The sequence below is a fragment of the Myotis brandtii genome, unplaced genomic scaffold, assembly GCF_000412655.1.
Source record: "Myotis brandtii unplaced genomic scaffold, ASM41265v1 scaffold44, whole genome shotgun sequence".
In the NCBI taxonomy this organism is placed as follows: domain Eukaryota; kingdom Metazoa; phylum Chordata; class Mammalia; order Chiroptera; family Vespertilionidae; genus Myotis; species Myotis brandtii.
In genome coordinates, this window is record NW_005366833.1 from 814,539 (window position 1) to 836,397 (window position 21,859).

Consider the following 21,859-nt stretch of genomic DNA (forward strand, 5'->3'; position numbering starts at 1 on the left):
AAATAATCTATTTTGCTCTACATTGTGGCTTCTCGAAAACATTTTTCCCATTTTCATTTTTTAAGTTCACCCTCACTTATTTTGTCACCTCATTTAGCACACCCTTTTAAGGAACAATTGCTACTCATGACCCAAAATGCTAAAAAGCAACAAATTGCCATAAATGAATAAGAAACACACGCATACTGCATTCAGGTAACCTTTGTTTTATACAGATTTCTTAATCAAAAACAAGAAGCACAATAGGCCAAGGACTTGTATTTATGAGCTCGTTAATAGATTCATTTTGTACACCAAAATAAGAAGGAAAAACATAGTAACTGGGATCTCTTTATTATGGCTTAGGAAAATATTACAGAAAGGGTTTTATATTAATTCTACAAAATTTTTAATAGTTCCAGAAAATCTGGATAAATGAGTCCTGTAGGTCACTTCAGAACGCCAGATGAGTGGCAGGCCCTGAAGTGGTTGACTGACTCATTGAGGCCAAAGTGTCAGTCTCTTCCCCCTCCAGCAACCCCAGCCAAACTGAAGGGCCAGACAACTTAGAAGGCTGTCATCAGAAATGCAACTGCAAGTCTATTTAGATACTTGGAACCTTTGGAAAATCAGTTTGGGGTGCACCAATTTCCTTGATGTAAAGAGAACTCTCAAGTTAACTGGGGTTAACCCTGCCATGATGTTAAATAATTTTCCAATGAGGCCACTATTCTTCTGGGTAGAATCTTTGAAATATTAAAAAATCAGATATTACCTTTTAGCAAGCAAAAGGAAACATAAAAACTCCTTTTCTGTGGGTATGTTGTTCTGTGATGGACCTGGCATGGGGGGCAGATTAGACTGAAAACATGAGTAAGGTCACAAAGCGAGAAGACTGTGGCATCTCCGTCCTGTTGCAGAGCATTGTGAATGAGACAGGGTGAGGAAGGAATTCCACATTCCTCAGTGTAATCAATCCAGGAACCAGATACTTTTTGAAAGCTTCAAAACATTTGAATTATTTTCTCTCTCTCCTTTTATGTGTAACAATTTCTACAGGCTGCTGTGGTAAATATTAAGATTTGCTGGAGCATCTAATAAGGATGCACTGGGAACAGAAACCACAGGGTGGCACAAGGCGAACCATATGTCCAAATGCGAACAAGACTGAAGAAGAAACAAAATCAGATGGCCCCATGTGCTTCTGCAGTCTTTCTATTTTGATTCTTTGTCTCTTTTTCCCCCTGGTTTTTCTTCTGCTTTTTTCCCCCCCAGACAACACTTTCTGTTATCTTCCCAACTTAAATTTTAAAATTAGATTTTACTCTTCCACACTTTTAAGAACGAAGCTGCCATAGTTTGGCTCATCAAAAGCAAGCCCTTTCTTTATTCTTGCTCTAGTACTTTTATTTATTTTATTGCTTTCTTTAAAAAAAAAACCCCACACAACTCATTAAACTGCCCAGCCGGCATGGCTCAGTGGTTGAGCATCAACCTATGAATCAGGAAGTCATGGTTCGATTCCTGATCAGGGCATATACCCAGGTTTTGGGCTCAATTCCCAGTGAGGGGCGTGCTGGAGGCAGCCAATCAATAATTCTCTCTCATCATTGATGTTTCTATCTCTCTCTCCCTCTCCCTTCCTCTCTGAAATCAATAAAAACATATTTTTAAAAAACCTCATTAAACTGTACATTTTCAACCTGAGGAGAGTTAATGATCCCTGGAACCTTACTTCTCAAAGTGTAACTTCAAACATTCAACATTTAGAGAATTACCTAGGACAGTGGTCGGCAAACTCATTAGTCAACAGAGCCAAATATCAACAGTACGACGATTGAAATTTCTTTTGAGAGCCAAATTTTTTAAACTTAAACTATATAGGTAGGTTCATTGTTATTAACTTAATTAGGGTACTCCTAAGGCTTAGGAAGAGCCACACTCAAGGGGCCAAAGAACTGCATGTGGCTCGCGAGCCACAGTTTGCCGACCATGGACCTCGGAGATTGTTAGAAACGCAGAATCTCAGGCCCTAGGGCATACCTATGAATCAGAATCTGCATTTTAACAAGATTCCAGGGTATTCATGAGTACATAATGCTGGGTGGCGCCCTCCCAGAAGGGCACTTCTAGACCTCAGCTGAATACGTGAGTCAGATTTCTCACCTCTTCTCAGGTCTGTGAGGTGGCCCTTGGTCCTTAGCTATTCCTGTAGCCTCTCTGAGTCACAGGAGAGGCGATCATTTGTTTTCACCTTTTGCAGGTACGTCCATGATTCAAGTGGACTTGAATTCTTGGGCTTATTGTGGAAGTCGCCTTAGCTCTATCCACTGCATTAGAAATATTTGCTGACCTTTCCACCAGTGCCTTTCATCGCTGTTGTCTTTGGGCTATTTAAGTGGAAGATGTAAATTAACATATAATTCATCACCCACTTCCAGGCACTGCCCAGCATATCATGGTATCAGCCATCACTAATGGGATTAATTGGTCTTGACTGATTAAATTGTAAAACTTATACTTCCAAGGGTTATAAACACTGAGCCTCCATTGAAATCAAATGTATATTTTTAAAAGCATGTCCAGCATCATAGACTCCTTTCTGTTTGGATTTTGTTGACTTTAGTGGTATAGAAACCTGATCAGGAAAGGTTTGCTATTATTACTACTTTGAATATGAACTTGTGCTCCTCAGCACTCTAAGTAGCTGATTAGGGGAGGGAGTAATATTCTCCTTGATTATTGGTTACACATATGGAATAAATCCTATTTTAATGGTGTCTAATGAGCCTTTCAGTTTCAGAATTTTACACAAAAGCATCTAATAGAAAGGGAAAGTAATATTTCAAAGGTCATCGTAATGCCACCTAATGTCAACAATCTGTAATCAAGCCAATATATAGAGATGGTGATTACAGTTCCGTTGTGATCCTTTAAATATGAAATAATCTCCTGAATTAGCAAAGTGATGCAAGCTCGGGTTCTCTAGGTTTAAAGCAACTTATACTTATTAATTAAAGTTGGTTACTTGAAAACAGCCACAGACTTAAAGAGATATTTCTTAGAGCGAGGCTTCATGCAACGCAGTATTTTCAAACCCAGTGAGATTTAAAGTTCTGTCACTTCCAGTCTTATGTTTTATTCTCTTATGTGTCTGTAGAGCCACTGAAATGTGCAAATGGAAAATGATGGCTCCCCTCAGTGCCTTTTCTCAATAGGGGGACTGCAGTGGGCGCTGGAAACGTGAGATGTTCTGTGGTAAGGATGCCACAGAGGGAACTTGTAGTCCTACCTATTTCAGAACCCGACATCTGCCTGGCAGCAGATTAAAGAGTGTGGGGAGTTTAAAGAATTCCTAGTATGAGACTGGCATTCTGAGATTTTGTCCCATTGGCTGTGCAGGAGATAACCTTGCCCAACCCTGGACTGGAGATGTTCCTTTCCAGTCCAGCGCTGCTGCTAGTCCATGGACTCTTGTCCCAATTAGAAATGGTAAATCCCGAGAGACACTCACTGCTGTCAGGAGATTTTCGTAAGAAAACCGACAGTGATTACAATAAATGGCATTCCTAACTCACTGGCACACTGTTGCATCAGAATCTTTTGGAGGGCTTGTTAACACTCAGATGTTGGGCCCCAGAACTGGGGTTTTGTTCTATAATTCTGGGGCGGGACAAGAGAATTTGTATTTCCGACAAGTTCCCAGGGCATGCTGATGAGGCAGATGGAAGTGCACCAGCTTTGAGAATCGCTGCTCAAGGATGAGCAGTATGTGCCCTGCCCAGGCTTTGCTTCCATCTTCCATGAGCAACGTTTGCATTGTATGCATCTTGATCCCCCCCAATACCTAACACATAGTGCCACACTCATAGGGCTTACGCAGTATTAGTTGGGGGGAGGGAGGAGAGTAATGCTATTTAGATGAAATTACTAATGTATACCAGATGCTTGCCCACCATCACTCCCCTCCCATGTTACCTCCTTCTGCTATCTTGCTGGATGCTGAGAATCTGTTTGTTGTCTTCTCATATAGGGTCTGTGTTTGAACTACAGGCAACCTCAGGCCTGTTCATCTAGTTGTATGTCACTGGGCCCTCAGTTCTGGGTTCCATAGCCAGTCCAGTAGGAAAGGACCTAATACTAGGATATTGGTCAATTTTTGTGTCAGTGTTGGTTGGTGACAGTAACACGAGCAGTCATGTGATGATTTTAACCTTAAATCTCAGGAGGGACCTTGCACTTTAGGAACCTTGATAAGAAAACATTTGATATTTGCAACCATAGTAAAACAAAGATTTATATTTGTGATATTTATTTTATATATTTAAATGCCATTTAACAAAGAAAAATCAACCAAAAAAATGAGTTCGTGTGTCACCTCTGACACGTGTGTCATAGGTTCGCCATCACTGCTCTAATCACTTCATGGTAGCTCCAGGGGTCTTGTTTGTCCAATACTCACAAAAACCTCATTAACTATTCTCAAGTGGCTCTCCACTCCCATGTTGGTGCTGAAACAGTGCAGCCTGTTCTTTTACCAAGATCTGGGGACTGCAGAAGGGAGTGGATGCTGGGGCCTTCCCACGTCTGGGTATGCACCCCTGGAACTGGCCCCAGAATGGTGTCCACCTACAAAAGAGCCTTGGTATGAAATATGCTACAGGCTTGATGTGTTCAAAACCACAGGCTCATTTTAGACCTAAGTGTGGTCCATCAAGTGATTCCAAGTAAAATAATCTGAGCTCCAAGAGTTTGCTGTAAGTTGTCATTCAGAGAGAACCTTAAAAACAGAGGTTTGGTCAAAAGAGGCCTCTTAGCTATGAATTGGGGGTTAACTTTGAGCACCTTTATTCTCAAACTTGTGACCTAATTGAAAATCTGTGGAAATAAGCCATTTAACTCCTTTCCCCTAGCGACATAGCATTCTATCTTTCACTCTGTTGTAAAAGTAGTTGACTTCGTCAGCAATCATTTTCTGTTCAGGCTAAAGTTATAAAAATCAGGAAAACACCAAAATTATTTTAAGCAAAATATAAAAATTGAAATAAACCAACATATGTCTATGAAACATGTATAACTCTCAATCAAAAAATAAGTGCAACTTTCATATATTTCTTAAAATACTTCAGCATACAAAATCTGGACAACTTAAAAAGATGGAGTTATGACATGTTTGAGTATCTTTTCTCATTAGTTCGTCCTTCATTAAAAATGAAAATTCAAATAACTAAAACTTGGCCAGCTCTGGATCATCCCTTCATGAACAATGTACTCCATCATCTAATGTAATAAGCAAGAGAACCAAAGAGTTTCATGAAAGATCTTGAAGTAAGGTTAGGTAATACCTTCTAATTTTGAATGGAAACCATCTAGTATTTACTTTTGCTTAGATTCTGTGCTCCCTATACCCCTCCTCACACACGCATTCCTCTCTAAGAAGTGTGGTTTCTTAATTGCTGTAAACATATTATGCTTTGTTCTGATTAATTTTCCCCACATTCATAAGTTTCTCAGTGGAAATTCTAAAGCTATTAAAATTGTCAAAGTGACAAATATTTTGGGGCTTAGCACCAATAAGAGAGTTAAAGGATAAAAATGCCCATCTCACCTTTATGCTTCCTTTATAGGCTTGCTCTAACACACCTTCTTTATTAGATTGGCATTTCAAGGATTGGAATCACTTTGACCAGCTAATGGTGGCTGACATTTTGCCCACAGAAGGCATTATGTAAAAATTACTATTAGTAAATATTATTGATAAACCAATGAAGCATTTCTTGAACTTGCCAGTCTTTCATTTTCAGTTCTTCTCTTCTTGAACTAGGTAACCAAATTTCTTTTAAAAAAATGAAAATAACTAAAACCATTACTTTATTAGGAAAATTATTTAGCATTAAATGTCTTTTAGAACCATTTTGAAAGCATGTTTAAAAACTGTATCTCATTAGGCTTGGCATTACCCTTAACAAGTTCAATCTTTTGGGAGTTGGAAAACCCCTTAAAATAGAGTTAAGCAAGTTTATGATCATAATAACTCAGTGACACATACCTTTTTCATCTTGAACTCTTGGATCTTCAATTCACTTTTTTTCTCATACATCACTCTAATTTTTCTTGTTAGTTTATTAGTTGTAAAAAGTTTCTTCCTTCCTGGTTCCTTCAATTTAAACCAATTTGGAAATGGAAAAGTATGTTAATTTTTTAATAAGTCTTTAAGACACGCATTACTGTATTTTTATTAACTGAGCCAGATGGCTCACAGTGAATTTTCTCTGACATAAGTAATCACAGGATTCAGTTTGGGACCCAAGTCTGATACAGAAAGTGGCATGTATATTGAGTGGAAAAGTGCAGTTTACATAAACATATAGATATATTTAGAAGTAATATTTGTTACTGTTTGGATTTTATTTTTTGTTTTAGGCTAAGTACAAACTAGGAACACTTTTTTCTGTCCCTCAAACTCAAGCTCTCAAAGTCCTTTTCAACAACCCCAAATTGTTTTCTCTCTGCAGTTTGAAGGTTGCAAGAAGGCCTTTTCAAGGCTCGAAAATCTCAAGATTCACTTGCGGAGTCACACAGGCGAGAAGCCTTACTTGTGCCAGCATCCGGGCTGTCAGAAGGCGTTCAGTAACTCCAGTGACCGTGCCAAGCACCAGAGGACGCATCTGGACACTGTAAGAATGGCAGGAACTTTCCAACTTTCAGCCCGAAGCCCGGTGTGAGGAAGTGCCCTTTAGATAGTGGGATGGTGAAGGTGTTTGCTTTATGGCCTGCAGGTTACAGGGATAATGCCAAGGGCAGCAACGGAACCTGGTAAAGAGCCAGAGGGGCCTTGTTTGGCTCTTTCCTCATTTTTCTGTAGTTATGAGTATCCTAAATATTACAGCTGCCTGGGACTAAGGGGTTCTTTGGTAACCTCTGTGTCCAAAGCAGAGGCAGTTTAAGGGCTGTCATAGAGTAGATTTTAGTACAGAGAATGACCACTACAGATTGGGCATTAAATTAAGTATTCAAATATCAAAATGTACTAAGACACACAATATACAGGGTGTGGCAAAAGTAGGTTTACAGTCGTGAGCACTCGAAACAATTTATTCTTGTATTATTACTTAATAATTATTGTATTATTATTTTCCATACCAACAACTGTACCTTTTTTTTCTTATTCTGGTTCTTTTCTTCTTGACATAAACATGTGGAGGCTGGCGTGGGTTTTGAGAGTGAATGTGGCCTTTTGCTTTAGAAACCCGCTGGTATTTTCACCTTTAAGTAATCTAAAAAGAATCAGCAACTCTTTCCCCAGGCTCAGTTTTATGATTTTCATTATCACACCTTCTTAGAGCATTTACAAATGTCTTTTCTAGACTCCACACTCGCTTTTATATTCTCAATTATGTTGAATGTTCTTCTTTGCATTTCTCAGGTTTTGATGCCATTTTCCTTATATGAGGCCAGGTAGACTGTATGTAATTTCACTTCACTTAAAACCATCAGGATAAATGCATTATACACATCACAGATCTCTTATCCCACATTCTTGCAAATAATGTATTCATGACAGTACTTTTTCAGTGTTAACATTCTGATGTCTATTATTAAACTACACCAGGATTTGAATTTCGAAAAGATACTGTGATTTCTACACACCTTCTCATACATATTTAATATTCTTCTGATGTTATAGTTGACATATTTATTAAATTTTATATTAGCCTCTATTAGTCATATTGATAAAAGTCATTTTAACTATGTCACATAACCTTTCTAAACAGAATTATCTCCTGATATACATAAATGTGATGGTTTGCCTAGTAAATATCTGAAATATAATTAGAGTAATATGGATATAAGATTGACCCTTCCTGCTCCAGCTGAATTGAATTAAGTGATTTTAGGACCAACAGAATAGAATATTAAATGAATAAATTTGGTGAATAGCAGTATTTTTTTAAAGGTAGAAATAGGAAAAAAGAATATATTATGTTAAAAAATGCCCTGTTTTGTATGTCTAAAATGGTCTGGGTAGAATCCAATAAATTTTTCAATTTATCATTAAACATTATCATGGAAGAATGAACATTCATGAGACAAGATTGTCTTGAGAAATTGCTTCTACTCTAGCTAGTTATCTGTAGTTTGAAAGAACTATTGTGAGGCTAAATGTTAGGGTTCTACTATACCCTTCTTTGGAGCTAATTTTAGCTAATCAAACTTCAGAGCATTTTCTAAAATCATTTTGGAATTTTAAAAAATATCCTTTTTTAAAACTTTTAAGGAAAGCTACCTAAGATAATGATTTTATGATTCAGTACAATGCAGTAGCTTTTAAAACTCAGCTATTTTTATTTTTTAAAAATCACTTCTTTATTAAATATTTTTAAAATGTATTTTCTATTGTTGATAGTATTACAGATATCTCCCATTTTCTCTCTTCCCCCCACTCCTCCCAGCCCTTACCCACTCCCCTAGGTCTTCACTACTCTATTGCCGTGTGCATGGGCTATGCATATAAGTATGTAAGTTCTTTAGTTTATCTCTTCTCATCCCTCATACCTCTTCACATCGAGGTATGTCAGTCTGTTCCATACCTCCGTGCTTTGGGTCTTATTTTGTTGAAGTCATCATTTTTACTTTTAAGATCCAAACTACTATGGTTTAAATTTTTATTGTGTTTAACAAATTGATGTGCTCTCTTAAAATCATATAGAAATGAAACATTTGTTTTAAAGAGCAAACTGTAGTTGCTGAAAGAATTTGTTATTTAAATTTAAGTGTTCGTTCTCTTTCAGTAAGTACTCCTTATGCTAAATGCTGTCAGAATTTTGGATAAAATACCTTTCTTCACTAAGTGGATTCTTTACTTACAGGAAAATGGTTTTCCCATAAAGATTACTGAGTTCATAATTCTAACCCTGAATAGTTTTAATTCAGTTTTTTGTTAGCATATGAATACCCAAACGGAAATAATTTTACAGTACAGAAATAAAAAGGATTCTAGACTTAGCCTTAAGCTCCACACTTCACATTGCTCAGGAGCAGGAGGGAAAGGAGTAGCAAAACTTCTGTTCTCGTCACACTCAACCAAGGGCTTATTCACATACCCCAGGCTTAGTACCATGACTTCTCTACAACTAATACCATTAATGTCCCTCTGGCTGATTTTTCATGTGTCTGTTGTTTGAAACCTGTCCCCTACTCATTTTCTACTAATTTTCCCTTTTAATTCTCTCCCTCTCTCTTTCTGAATCAGGTTTCTTCTGAAACATTCCCAGTCTTTTCTGGACTTTTCTACAGCTTCTTTATACCTGAACTCTTAAAGAATATGTGTTTCCTAGTTTCTGACAGTCCCAATGACTGTTTTCAGGGGAACATAACTGTAAGTATGACCAGAGATGTTTAATAATAATTTCCATGTTTAAAAAATGCCACAAGAGATTCCTGTAAAAGTACACTCTATGGCAATCTCTTAAAAATCATCAAAGATAGGCAGTCTCTTTGTTTCTTGAAAGTTTACTCTCCTTTCTGCCTTGATGCAAACTTACTGGGCTTTCTCATTAAAATGTCCAAGTATTACCCAACATTTCATATCAGTTGGTTGGTAATCGCTCATGCTCTGAAGCCAATAAATAAGTCTTTGAGTAGACCTTCCCCAGTTACTTTTAGGATTTAACCACAGCCATTTCTTTCTGTCTTTCTTATTTAGAAACCTTATGCTTGTCAGATTCCAGGATGCACCAAACGCTACACAGACCCAAGTTCCCTAAGAAAGCATGTGAAGGCTCATTCTTCCAAAGAACAACAAGCGAGGAAAAAGGTAATTTTAAAAAAGAAGTTACTCAGTCAGAAAAAGCAGTTAAATTCTTGAATACTGGGAGCTTCTGCAGGGCGATGGAAATTCGTATATGTCTCAAGGTCTGATATGTGTTAGACTCTTTGCAGAGAGAAGTCTTCCATGAAATAACAGGCATACTTCATTTTATTGGGCTCTGTTTATTGCTCTTCCCAGGTATTGTTTTTCGTAAGACCATCCACCAGCCAAAAGATTGACTCCCTGAAGGCTCAAATGATGGTTAGCATTTTTTAGCAATAAAATATTTTCAATTAAAGTATGTACATTGTTTTTTTAGACATAATGCTACTGCACACTTATAAGACTATACTTATTATATGTATTGGGAAACCAAAAAATACCTGTGGCTTGCTGTATTGCAGGGTTCTGGAACCAAACCTGAAATGTCTCTGAAGGATGCCTGTAATAGCAAGGTTGTGATGTGTATAGTTGATATAGCCAGATATGAATTTCTGGGGAGAGCTTGTAGAATAGGAATCAGAGAAAATTAAGTGTAAGTCTCCTAAATTGCAAAGTAATAAAAGGCTTTTATGGAAATTAAGTTCAAATAACAAGAATATTGAATTAGAAAAAACAGCACAACATAAATCCTGTCTGGAGATAAGTGCTTTTTCATAAAATATCGATAGGCTAAAATAATTTTAACTCCGATGAAGAAGGTAGGTTAATTTCTAGGATGAGTAAGAATAGAAGCATTCCTCCATGCTTAGAAAAATAATATTTATTGTCCTGGACAATTTTGCTCTGTGGTTAGAGCATCACGCCTTGGACCAAAGGGTCCATCCGGGTTTGATTCTGGGGTCAAGGGCATGTATCTGGGTTGCAGGTTCCCTGCCCTCAGTCAGGGCATGTATGGGAGGCAACCAATTGATGTGTCTCTCTTGCATCGATGTTTCTGTCTCCCCCTACTCCCTCCCTTCCACTCTTTCTAGAAATCAATGAAAAAAAAATATCCTTGGGTGAGGATTTAAAAGAAATGTTTCTTAATAGGTACTTCATATGAAAATCTGGGAAAGGAATTGAGCCTAAAATTACTTTGACATCAATGAGGGATCAATATATCTTTCAAAGTTTATAGAAATCATAGTATCTCAGGTTTAGAAGCAATGCTAAAGATCATCCAGCCAGCCCACCTGACTCGTTCTCCTGACCTCATAAGACCTCCAGCAAGTGGTTGGCTGTGCTGTGCTTCAATGCCTCAAGAGATGAGGAGTTTACCACCTCACAAGGCATTTCCTAATAATTGAGTTTGTAAACTTTTGGACCAACAGGTATCCTCTGACCATGGCAGAAAATATGTTGACTTGACTGTGGCTTTTTGAATATTTCATTTGTGTTCAGGTGGGTACCTGATTCATTTAAGGGCCCTTCATAACAAACTTAAGGGAAGTTTAAGACTCAACTTATTTCAAGTGATTGAACCTCTTGGCCATGGTTTTCAAGCAACCATGACTTCTAGCTACCTAGAATCTTGTATTCTTTCATGGTTTATAGGGATATAACCCTTTTATGTTGAAAAATGCTCTGTAGTCTTTTTGTTATTCTTCCTTGAGAGGTGTTAGCACAAAGCCAGTTAGTTGAGGGCTTATATATGGAATAATTTGACCTCTTCCCTATTAGAAAAATGCCTGTTAGGAGTATGTGATAGATATTATTTTTTTGAAATCTTTATTGTTGAAAGTCTTACATATGTCCCTTCCTCCCCACCCCCATTGACCTCTTCTAGCCTGTCCTCACCCCCCACCCCAGGCCTTCACCACCCTATTATCTGTGTCCATGGGTTATGCATATATGCATAGAAGTTCTTTGGTTGATCTCTTCCCACCCACCCACTCTTCCCCATCTTCCCTCTGAGGGTCAATAGTCTGCTCTATGCTTCTATGTATCTGGATCTATTTTGTTCATCAGTTTATTTTATTCATTAGATTCCACATATGAGTGAGATCATGTATACTTATCTTCCTCTGACTGGCTTATTTTGGTTAGCATAATTAGGATATTCTTAATTATATACAAACCCACTCTAGTAAGTCAATTGTTGAAATCATTTTTTTCTCTATAAATATAGTTAGGTCTCTTTAATTATCAACATATAATAGTATCAACAATAATAGATGATCATTTGGTGTGGATTAGATATATTCTTTTATTTTAAAAGAGCAAAGGAGCTGCTAAATGAGTAGTAATATTATAATATAAATAAATTTGTAAGGAGATGTTTAATATTCTCTTTTTTTAAATCCTCACCAAGAATATTTTTTCTACTGATTTCTGGAGAGAATGGAAGGGAGGGAGAAGGAGAGGAGAGATAGAGAAAAACATCTATTGGTTGCCTCCCATACATGCCCCTACCGGGGCTGGGGAACCTGCAACTGAGGTACAATGCCTTTGTTCAGGTATCAAATCCTTGACCCTTTGGTCTGCAGATGGATGCTCTAACTACTGAGCAAACAGCCAGGGCAATATTGTTAAAATAATACATCATTGTTGCATACATTAACGTTTAGCAGGACTACTGCCTAATGGTTTTTGTCTTTGTCTGTGTATATCTTATAAACTTGAAGTGATAAGTTGTGTTTGTTAAAAACAAACAAACAAAAACCTCTTGCTGAGAGTGTTTTCCCCCTGAATATGACCATTCTCCAGATCATAATTAGGTTTTACTGTAATAGCAAATCTGACCTGAGATTGGAGAGCACCTTCATAGATAGTAATAGTTGTCATGGACATGACAGAATACAAGTCCCATATCAAGACAAATAAGCTACAGTATGTAGTGACAGTGGGTATGGAAACATAATGTACATTTTCAGGAATTGTTAATGGTTTCTATTGCTCAAATATGGTACATTTCAGCCTCTATAAAGGAAGAGTAGTTTATGTGAAAGATCCTCAGAGCACTAATTTAAAAAAGAAAATCAGACTTCAAGATTACACATTATAAATTTATAGACAATTTGCAGACAAACCTTCAACAGGCAATCTAGTTAACAAGGAACAGTATTATAATCTAGCTAGAGGCCCGGTGCACGAAATTCATACATGGGTAGGGTCCCTAGGCCTGGCTGGCAATCAGGGTCGATCTGTAGGGCGACTGTGGGACGGTCAGGGGCCCCCGCTGGCACCCGCCTTGGCTGGCCTGGGCCTGTGGGCTGGGGGCAGCTCCTGCATTGAGCATATGCCCCCCTGGTGGTCAGTGCGTGTCATAGCGACTGTTTGTTCCACTGGTCATTCCACTGTTTGGTCAATTTGCTTATTAGGCTTTTATTATATAGGATGTCAAGTATTTCAGTATTGTCATAATTTTATCTTAAGTAAAATAACTTTTTGTCTCTCCGATGATTTAGCTTTTGATGCTCACTCAGTTTTGTGCAGATGGTTGAGTTGAATTTGGCTGACTTTCATTGCCTGGTCTTTAGTGACAAATTTACTGTGTTTACTTTCTGAATTCTAACCTGTCTTTTTAATCTGAAGATTTAAAAATCCTTTATAGATCTATGATGGATTAATTTATGGAAATTAAAACGAAAAAAATTGTCTCACCCAATAAAAAGAGGAAATGTCACTCCCAGGAGAAACAGTGCTAATAAACCTGAAATCAGTCAATCCGCATGTTCGAACCTTGTGCTGGTGTACTGGTGTATAATATTTACATGGTACAGTGTTGTTACTAGACCTTGGAGAGATTCTAATTGCTAACTCACATCAGGGCTTGGTATTTGAAATATTTCCTGGCAGCAATAATAAAAAAAGTAAGAAACAATAAACCTTTTAAGGCAGAATTAAGATTATTTACGACTTTAATTAAAATTGAAAACTGGCATCATTTCAAAAAAGCCTTTACAAAAATGTGAATTCATCAAAAATAACCATAAAAATTCCAAGGTGATAAAGGCACAGTGGAGTAATGGTCCCAGCCCTAGGGAATTGTTTTGTTGAAAAGAATAAAACCCTTTCTGTCACACCCTGTTAGTCATGGACTCATTTAATATCCCTGGCCTGTCTGCCTCTAATCCTTTTTTTAACCCCTCTCCCCCCCAGACACTAAATGACATTATTTTGGTCTTAACGTTGCTGGCTTTATGAGGTCCGACTCTGAAATCAGGGCCAGTGACAAGGCACCTTGAGCTTTAAGACAAATGTTTATAAGGAGGGGCAGAGATCTTTTAAGCTATGCCCTGGCCATTGTCATGTGGCCCTTTCCCATACCTGTTGGATCCTACTAAAAACCGAGAACGTGAAATCTTAGCTAAATATTATTTATGCAGAAAAAAAGAAAGAAGAAGGGGGAAAAACACCTTTCTACAAAGGAATTGGGATAATTTGTCTCATTACATGCAGGGAGTAACTTTTCTCTTTGTCTAATGCGTGCACACCCACACATCCCATCAGCTATGTGCAGACTTCTTCTGTGGAATGTGCTTTGCAGATCTCGAGTTTATTAAATAGAGGGCTACACAGATAAATGAGTAGGGAAATACTCAAGTCACTAGTGAAGGTCTCTAGTGAGAGTAGAATCTAGCCTGCCGAGCTGAAGGTAGAGTCTGTCCTCCAGCCCTGGCTGACAATGGGTGGTGAAATGAGAGAAAATTAAGGCAATGAGCCACTTGGAATTTTCCTCAAGTTTGTGAGCTTTATCAGAATTTTTCATTTTCACCTTGGAAGTGCCATAAGCAGGGGAGTTTCCTTCAACTCTGGCCCATTATCAAAATGGACTTTTTAAAAGTGAATGCAAAGAATGCTGGGCCAACAGTTAGAGATGACATGACTCTTCCGTCCATTTCACACTTCCTCCATTCCAAACTTTCAGTGTGATCTGTTAAATGTTTGTTACACGTTCACCTTTGGCCCACCGTGGTCGATGACTTTCACTTTGGGGATCTCAATGCAAGCTGTTTTAAACCAAGCACAGCTTTTGAAACGTGTGTGAATGCAGCATGTATTATATTTCCTACTTAGAGAACAGCTCTACTACTAAATAGCTTCCTGGCTAGAATAGAGCAGCTTATTTAATGCAACTCTGTTCACATGGAATTGGCAATTCTTTGAAATCTGTTCAGAGCCATATACATTCAAAACTGTAAACAATTTCATTAAGCACCATGTAGGTTAACTTTGCTCTGTGCAGTTGTTGGAATCTTAAAAACTAATGTGAAAAAATACAGTTTTCCCTAAATGGAAGCTTGTGTTAGAAGAGCCAAGAGGCTCACTTTTCTGTCCGTTGTTTACTGTTACCATCTACATGGGGGATGGCATGCACAGTGATCCATAATCAGAGGCCTTCCCAGATTGTGACAAAACCCTCCCTTCCTCCTTCCCTTTCTTCCTTCTCTGCTCAGGAATAAACTAAATCACTCCAGCTCCTAATGGAATGTCAGTAATGGGCACATATCATGGACATATAATTTCAAGATGAGCTAACTCCCTTCCCTTCCTCTCACATTTAAGAAATCATATTGGAATTGGAGTGAGAGAGATGCTATTACAGGACTCATGTTAAAACAGCACTAATTATGTTTGTTTTTTGTTAAGCAAGTCACTAACTTCTGTACTTGTTAACAATTGCCGGTAACAAATTATTGGTATCACACCTCAAAACAATGGTAAGAGATACTGCCTGCCTGAATGTCTTGGTGCCTCAGTTAAGGATAACCGATTTCAAGGAAGGCTCTGGGTATGCTTTTGTAAAACAAATATTTTTTTGGTTCAAAATAGTGATGCTAACTAATAATTAAATTTAAAGGAGAAAAAAAGGTCAAGTTAATCCTAGGCCTACAGTACTGATTTGGATTTTAAACCAGTTGTCTGGCAGCTTCTGTTTTAAGCAGATCCAATGTATAACCAGCTATGCTTTCAAGAGCATTTTGATGGTACATGGTGATTGGAGTTGTTTAAAAGGAATTGAGAACTCACATTTGGGGGTGGGAAAGTGGTGGGCAGGAGCAGTTGTCCATGAGAGTAAGTAGTGAGAAAAGGCTTATGTTCTTTTCTGAAGAGATTGGAGAAGCTGGCTTCAGCCTTATAAATACAGAAAAATAAATGCCATCATCCCTGGGCCTAGTGGCCCAGTATATTTTTTTAGCTCTTAAAACAATGTTTACCAAAGTGTGTTCTTTGGAACACATTCCACAGGATGTTATTCAATATTTACCTTTAAAAAGTTTTTGCTGTCCTATTAATCTGAGAAATGCTGAGTTAAATAATATTTAATGGTTTCCTTCTTGCAAGAGTTCTCAGACCCTTGGATATACCAATACTCCAAGGGGAAGATAACAGTAAGCATAGCTCAAAATTACTTGGCCAACAATCTTCTTTTTCCTCTCAAGCTTCTCATCAGGTTGCTCTTCTAGTAAATTACTTGAGGAATACAGTCTCAAGTACTTTTATTTATTCCATTCAACAAATATATATTAAGGAGGTACTATGTGTCAGGCACTGCATTAGACCCATAGATGCGAGTGTATATATGACAGACACATACATTCTCTGTCCTCAAAAAGCCACCTTGCCTTGGTGAAGTCCAACAACAATAGAAAGGTAAACAGAAAATCTATAATAATAAAAGCATAATATGCTAATTAGACTGGACAGCCAAATGACCTTCTGGATGACCTTCCAGATGAAGCCGCAGCAGCAGGGGCCGAGGCAGAGGCGCTTAGGGGTGATCAGGCAGGCAGGTGAGCAGTTAGGGATGATCAGGCAGAGTGGTTAGGGGTGATCAGGCAGTTAGGGGTGATCAGGCAGGCATGCAAGTGGTTAGGGACGATCAGGCAGGCAGGCAAGTGGCTAGAGGCAAACAGGTAGCAGGGGAGCGGTTAGGGGTGATCAGGTAGGCAGGCAGAGGTGGTTAGTGGCGATCAGGCAGGCAAGCAGGTGAGCGGTTAGGAGCCAGCGGTCCTGGATTATGAGAGGGATGTCTGATTGCCGGTTTAGGACATCCTGCAGTTGGACATCCCCTGAGGGGTCCCAGATTGTGAAAGGGTGCAGGCCGGACTGATGGACCCCCCCATCTGTGCATGAATTTCATGTACCAGGCCTCTAGCAGTAACATAAGTGCAAGCAAGGTAACAGCAAGGGAATTGAAATTGAGATTACAGAGGGGGACCTACTGAGGTGAGATGGTCAGGAACTCATTGAAATGACCACTTTGGAAATGAGAAGAATGTATTAGTTGCAAAATTTTTTAAAGCACTACTTAAGTCAAAATTTTATACCTTCCTGTTTGCGCTTCTTTTAAAAGAACCTGGTACTGTCCGGCCCATGTGCATCAGTGGTTGAGCGTCGGCCAGGAGGTCACAGTTCAATTCCTGGTCCAGGCATATGCCTGGATTGCAGGCTTGATCCCCAGTAGGGGGCATGTAGGAGGCAGCTGATCAATGATCCTCTCTCATCATTGATTTTTCTATCTCTTTCTCCCTCTCCCTTCCTCTTTGAAATCAATGAAAATATATTTTAAAAATTATTAATAAGATATAATTTTTAAAAACCTGAGCACAGTAGTATTCAGGATCACTGTAGCTTGTTATAATCGCACTTTTCTGCAGCCTGTCCTCAATCATGGTTGCACCGAAGGGACTGGATGCTAGAGAGCAAAATGGGTAGCTTACATCTCCCACCTAAGAAAAGGGCTTGGATGGTTAGTATTTGTGGTTCACAAGTGAGGCCGTTCACCAGCTCTGAGGATTTAGAAACAAGTAAGACCTGAGCTTGCCCTCCTGGAGATTTCATTCCAACAGGAGACATGTGGAGACACTTGCTTTCAGTGCAGTAGAAGAAATGCTGTGATCCATTTGCATAAAAAATGCTTAGGAACATGGTTTCTGAGAGTTCCTTTGGAAATGATGGAGATTCTTAAGTCTTAGGTTCTGTTGTCTGAAAGCAAGGGGGATATCTTTGGGTTTTTACATTGCTCTCGATTACATTATAACACTTCGTCTTGAATGGTAAAGTAGTTTTATTTCTCTTCCCCCTCAAAATTCTTAATTGGGACAAAAAAAAAGTAGGGGTGTTTGGCACAGCTCTGGCCAACTATGCAAGGGATGAGGACCCTGTGACAAGTGCTTTAATGAGCAGTTGAAGCTGTACAGTGCCTAGCACAGCTACCTTATGGAAATAGTTCCTACATAATTGCTTTTTTGATTGATTGACTATCGGACAGAAGCCTTCTAAGCTTCTCATTTCCTTTCTCTTACTAGATTTTGTGGATTCTCTATGAAAATGATTTTGGAATAAAAGCATTTAACTCAGACTCTCTGCTGCCTAAATATAATGTCCTGAAATATCATGACATAGCTCACTATTGCCTTCTGGGGCATTCACTCCTCATCTCCACGTCTGAAATGCTGTTTCCCGTGTGCAGTTATGCTGGTTCTGCTAGTTCTCATTTGTCTTCCCTTTTCAGCTTTAGTTGCATTTTGTCTTTGATATCCGTGGACACTCTTTTCCCATTTGTTAGCATCTTGGCTCTCAGAGCTGTGAAGATTTATTTTCAGGGTGACTTCACACGCAGGCTTGGATAAGTCTAATGTAAAAACTTCTCATGGTGGATACTAGGCAGGTGGCTGTGTCTTGAATTGGACGTCAGGAGGTATGGGCTTCTTTTAAGCTTTGCCATGAATTGCTTCGTGACTGAGCTTAAGTTACATTCCCCTGGTTTTTCTATTTCCCTATCTTTACAGCTAGCTTGAAAGGCAAACACAGGGCCTCAGAGGTAAAAGGGTAGCTATTTCAGTAGAATGCATTGTTGTATCACATACCTGCAATCCAGGGCAGTGTATTGTGACCGACAACAGAACAACAGTGTACTTGGAAATATTTCCCTTCCTGAGAACTATTCTTTTAGGTGGAATCATTTTTCAGCGAGTACTATAGCCAGTCTTCCTCGGTTATATAGATGCTCGATAGCAATGGGTAGAAAAAAGATGCAAACAAGGGAAATGAAGCTGAGACCCAAACTGGAGGGAATTAAAATCAAATTTTAACCAATGATATTTGGTTCTATTCAGGGATCCATGGGGGGGTCCATGAATGGATGAATAGGTTTTAGGAAGCTCATGAAATCCCAGAAATTATGGGGAAAATGTTTTTTCCCCCCTAGGGAAAGGCTCCATAGAGTTCACCGATTTTCCAAAATTAAAGCACTCTGGTGATTTCCCCCACCCCCCCAAAAAAGACAAAAGAACTGCCACAAAGGGACTCAGATAAATTCTTGGAGGTGGTGAATATGTCTGTCACCTTGATTGTAGTGATGGTATCACAGGTGTTAACATTATGTGCAAAGTCATCAAATTGTGCACTAAATATATAGAGTCTTTTTGTATATGAATTATACCTCACTAGAGCTGTCTAAAATAAACAAACATGAAACCATGTGAGCCCAACGCAGTGCAGGACTCCTAGTGACTTTCCCCATAGATCTCACACTCATAAAGACTCTGCCCAGCTAATAAGATGTACTGCCCCAGAGGATTTACTGCTGCTTACTCAGCATTTACCCTCAGTTTGTTATTTTGCTAATCGCTTGGGTGTACAAAAATGGTAAGATGTACCCTTTTTTTGAGGCAATCTGAGGTATTAAAATTGGATTTTGACAAGGGGTGGGCTGATTATACAGATAGTATGTTGAAGTGGAGAGTGGAGAGTGTACTGGTTAGGACAGTAAGTACTTTTGTAAGATTCAATGGAGGTCTGAAAAAGGTTAGTAGCATTTGGGGTAAATATGAGTGGACAGGGAGCGTAGATGAATTGAAATCCAGGAGTGAGGAGAAGGGAAGATTCAAGATGGTGCCCACGTTTCTAGCTCCCAGGATTGGGTGAGCAGTCCGCAGGTGGAATTTCTTCCTCCAGGAAACCTCACGTCTGTTGTTAAGGCCTTTCAACTGATTGGATTAAAAATCAACTGATTGTAGATGTTAATCACATCTAAAAAAATACCTTTACAGCAAACCTAGATTAGTGGTTTATGGTGTAACTGGGGACTAGAAACTAGCCAAGTGGACACATAAAACTGACCATCACACCCATAAACTCAAACCCATTATGTTAAAATTTAACTGAGGTTACTTTATTTGAAGGTGACACTAGCCAAATGAAAATGGAGCATGTTGAACCTCAGAGTATAATTTATATTAGTGCAAATTGATTATTCACTAGGAAAACAGAAGGAAATTAATTATTGGATATACCCAGTAGCATTCCCTTTCACTATACCATTGACAGTTCAAAGGAAATTTGTTTATGCCAATTAATTTTTCCCCAATATATTTTTTCCTTTTTATTGGGTTTATTAGGGTGACACTGGTTAACAAATTGTACAGGTTTCAGGCATACAATTCTATAATACATCATCTGTATATTGTGTTGTGTGTTCACCACTCCAAGTCAAGTCTCCTTCCATCACCATTTATCTCCCTCTATATATACCCTCCTCCACCCCTCCCCACTCCCCCTCCCCCCAGCAATCACCACGTGGTTTTTAGTGTCCATGAGTTTTTTTCTCCCCACCACCCACCACCACCATTGCCCAGACAGCTGTCAGCCTGTTCTCTATGTGTCTGTCACTATTCTGCTTGTTACTTCATTAGATTCCTTATATGAGTGAAGTAATATGATACTTGTCTTTCTCTGACTGGATTATTTCACTTAGCAAAATGCTGTGTAGGTTTATCCATGCTCTCACAAAGGGTAAGATTTCCTTCTTTTTTTCAGCCAAGCAGTATTCCATTGTGTAAATGTACCCATGCCAATTAATTTAAAGACACTGTACAAAGAATGTAAAAGAAGTTTATATTTTAAGCAAATGAGTGGATACTTTTTAAACTACATTTTGTGTTGTATGTCAGAGAATTTATAGAATCATATAAGTTCATCATAATGTTAATTTTTAAATGAGTCATTTTTGTCATAAGTTTATATCATACATTCGTTAATACAGTGTTTATATCATATTAAATGAAATAATGACAGTAAAACACTTAGCATGGTACCTGACACATTATACTTGCCCAATAAAGGTTAGCAACTATGGCTAAAATTAACTCATGTTGTCTATTAAGTGTTTCTAAGAGAGAAGACAAGTGGTTGTTGAAAATTTAGTAAGTTGGTTTTCTCTACTCCAGATTCTTCCATTAATTTAACTGAGATTTTAGCTGTTTGAAAACAATTAATGGAAACTGGGATTGTGGCATAATTATGACTTGTTCGTATAATCACTTTGTGTTTTTGTAAATATAAGAAACACATTTGTAGTCATGTATATGGGTTTTAAAATCTCAACCCGACAAACTGACCATCCTGATGCCTATGTCCATCCAGAGAATCCATGTGCCTGGGTTGGAAACCACTGCCATTTGTCAGTTCGCCCCTAGATACCGTTTTGTGAATGAGAGATGGGTGGTATTGATTTCATACTAAAGAGTTTATTTCTGTGCCCATTTTAGACGTTGGTTGTTTCCTGATTTTGCCTTTTCTAGATTGGCAGAAGACCTCTCCTTATTTCTTTGTTATTATAATTATTTGGTATTTTATTTCCTCTAGTGTAAGTTATCTGCTTATTTCTTCTGCATATGGACTTCTGAGCCATGCACCTGGATTCTAATCCCTACACCACCAGTTTTAATGATATAACCTTGGATGAGTTATTTAATATCTCTGAACTTCAGGCTCTCATTTGTGAAATCTGGAGAGTGTCAGCAATCCCATAGGTTGGCTGTAGCTTCTATTGAGAAACCGTGCACAGTGCTCACTGCAGCCCTGCCTTAGACAGAATGCAGTCCTTGGAGAGGAAGTGGCTGTGCCCACAGGAGTGGGAGTTATGAGAAGGTGTTATGATACAGAGGGAAATGGCTTGTTGTCCTCCATTTCTGCTGAGGAAACTGGCTTTAATTAGTGGTTTAAAGAGGTAGTGAGATAATAGCAAGAATTTTCTATAGGAAGAAGAGATTTTTTTCTTGCCCCAGCTGGTTTAGTTGGATTCTTGCTTGAGGAGAACTTGACAAACACATCTTCCAGGCACCACTGGAGTTGTAC

General features: G+C 38.5%; 1 protein-coding gene across 1 annotated transcript in view; it reads left to right on the plus strand.

Annotated features, from left to right (window-relative positions):
• Positions 1–21,859, plus strand: part of GLIS3 (GLIS family zinc finger 3) — a 450,661-nt gene that overhangs the window by 340,630 nt on the left and 88,172 nt on the right. The window contains exons 5-6 of the mRNA XM_005874458.2: positions 6,495–6,656; positions 9,686–9,796. Of these exons, the coding sequence (XP_005874520.1) occupies positions 6,495–6,656; positions 9,686–9,796 (273 nt within the window). The remainder of the gene's footprint in view (positions 1–6,494; positions 6,657–9,685; positions 9,797–21,859) is intronic.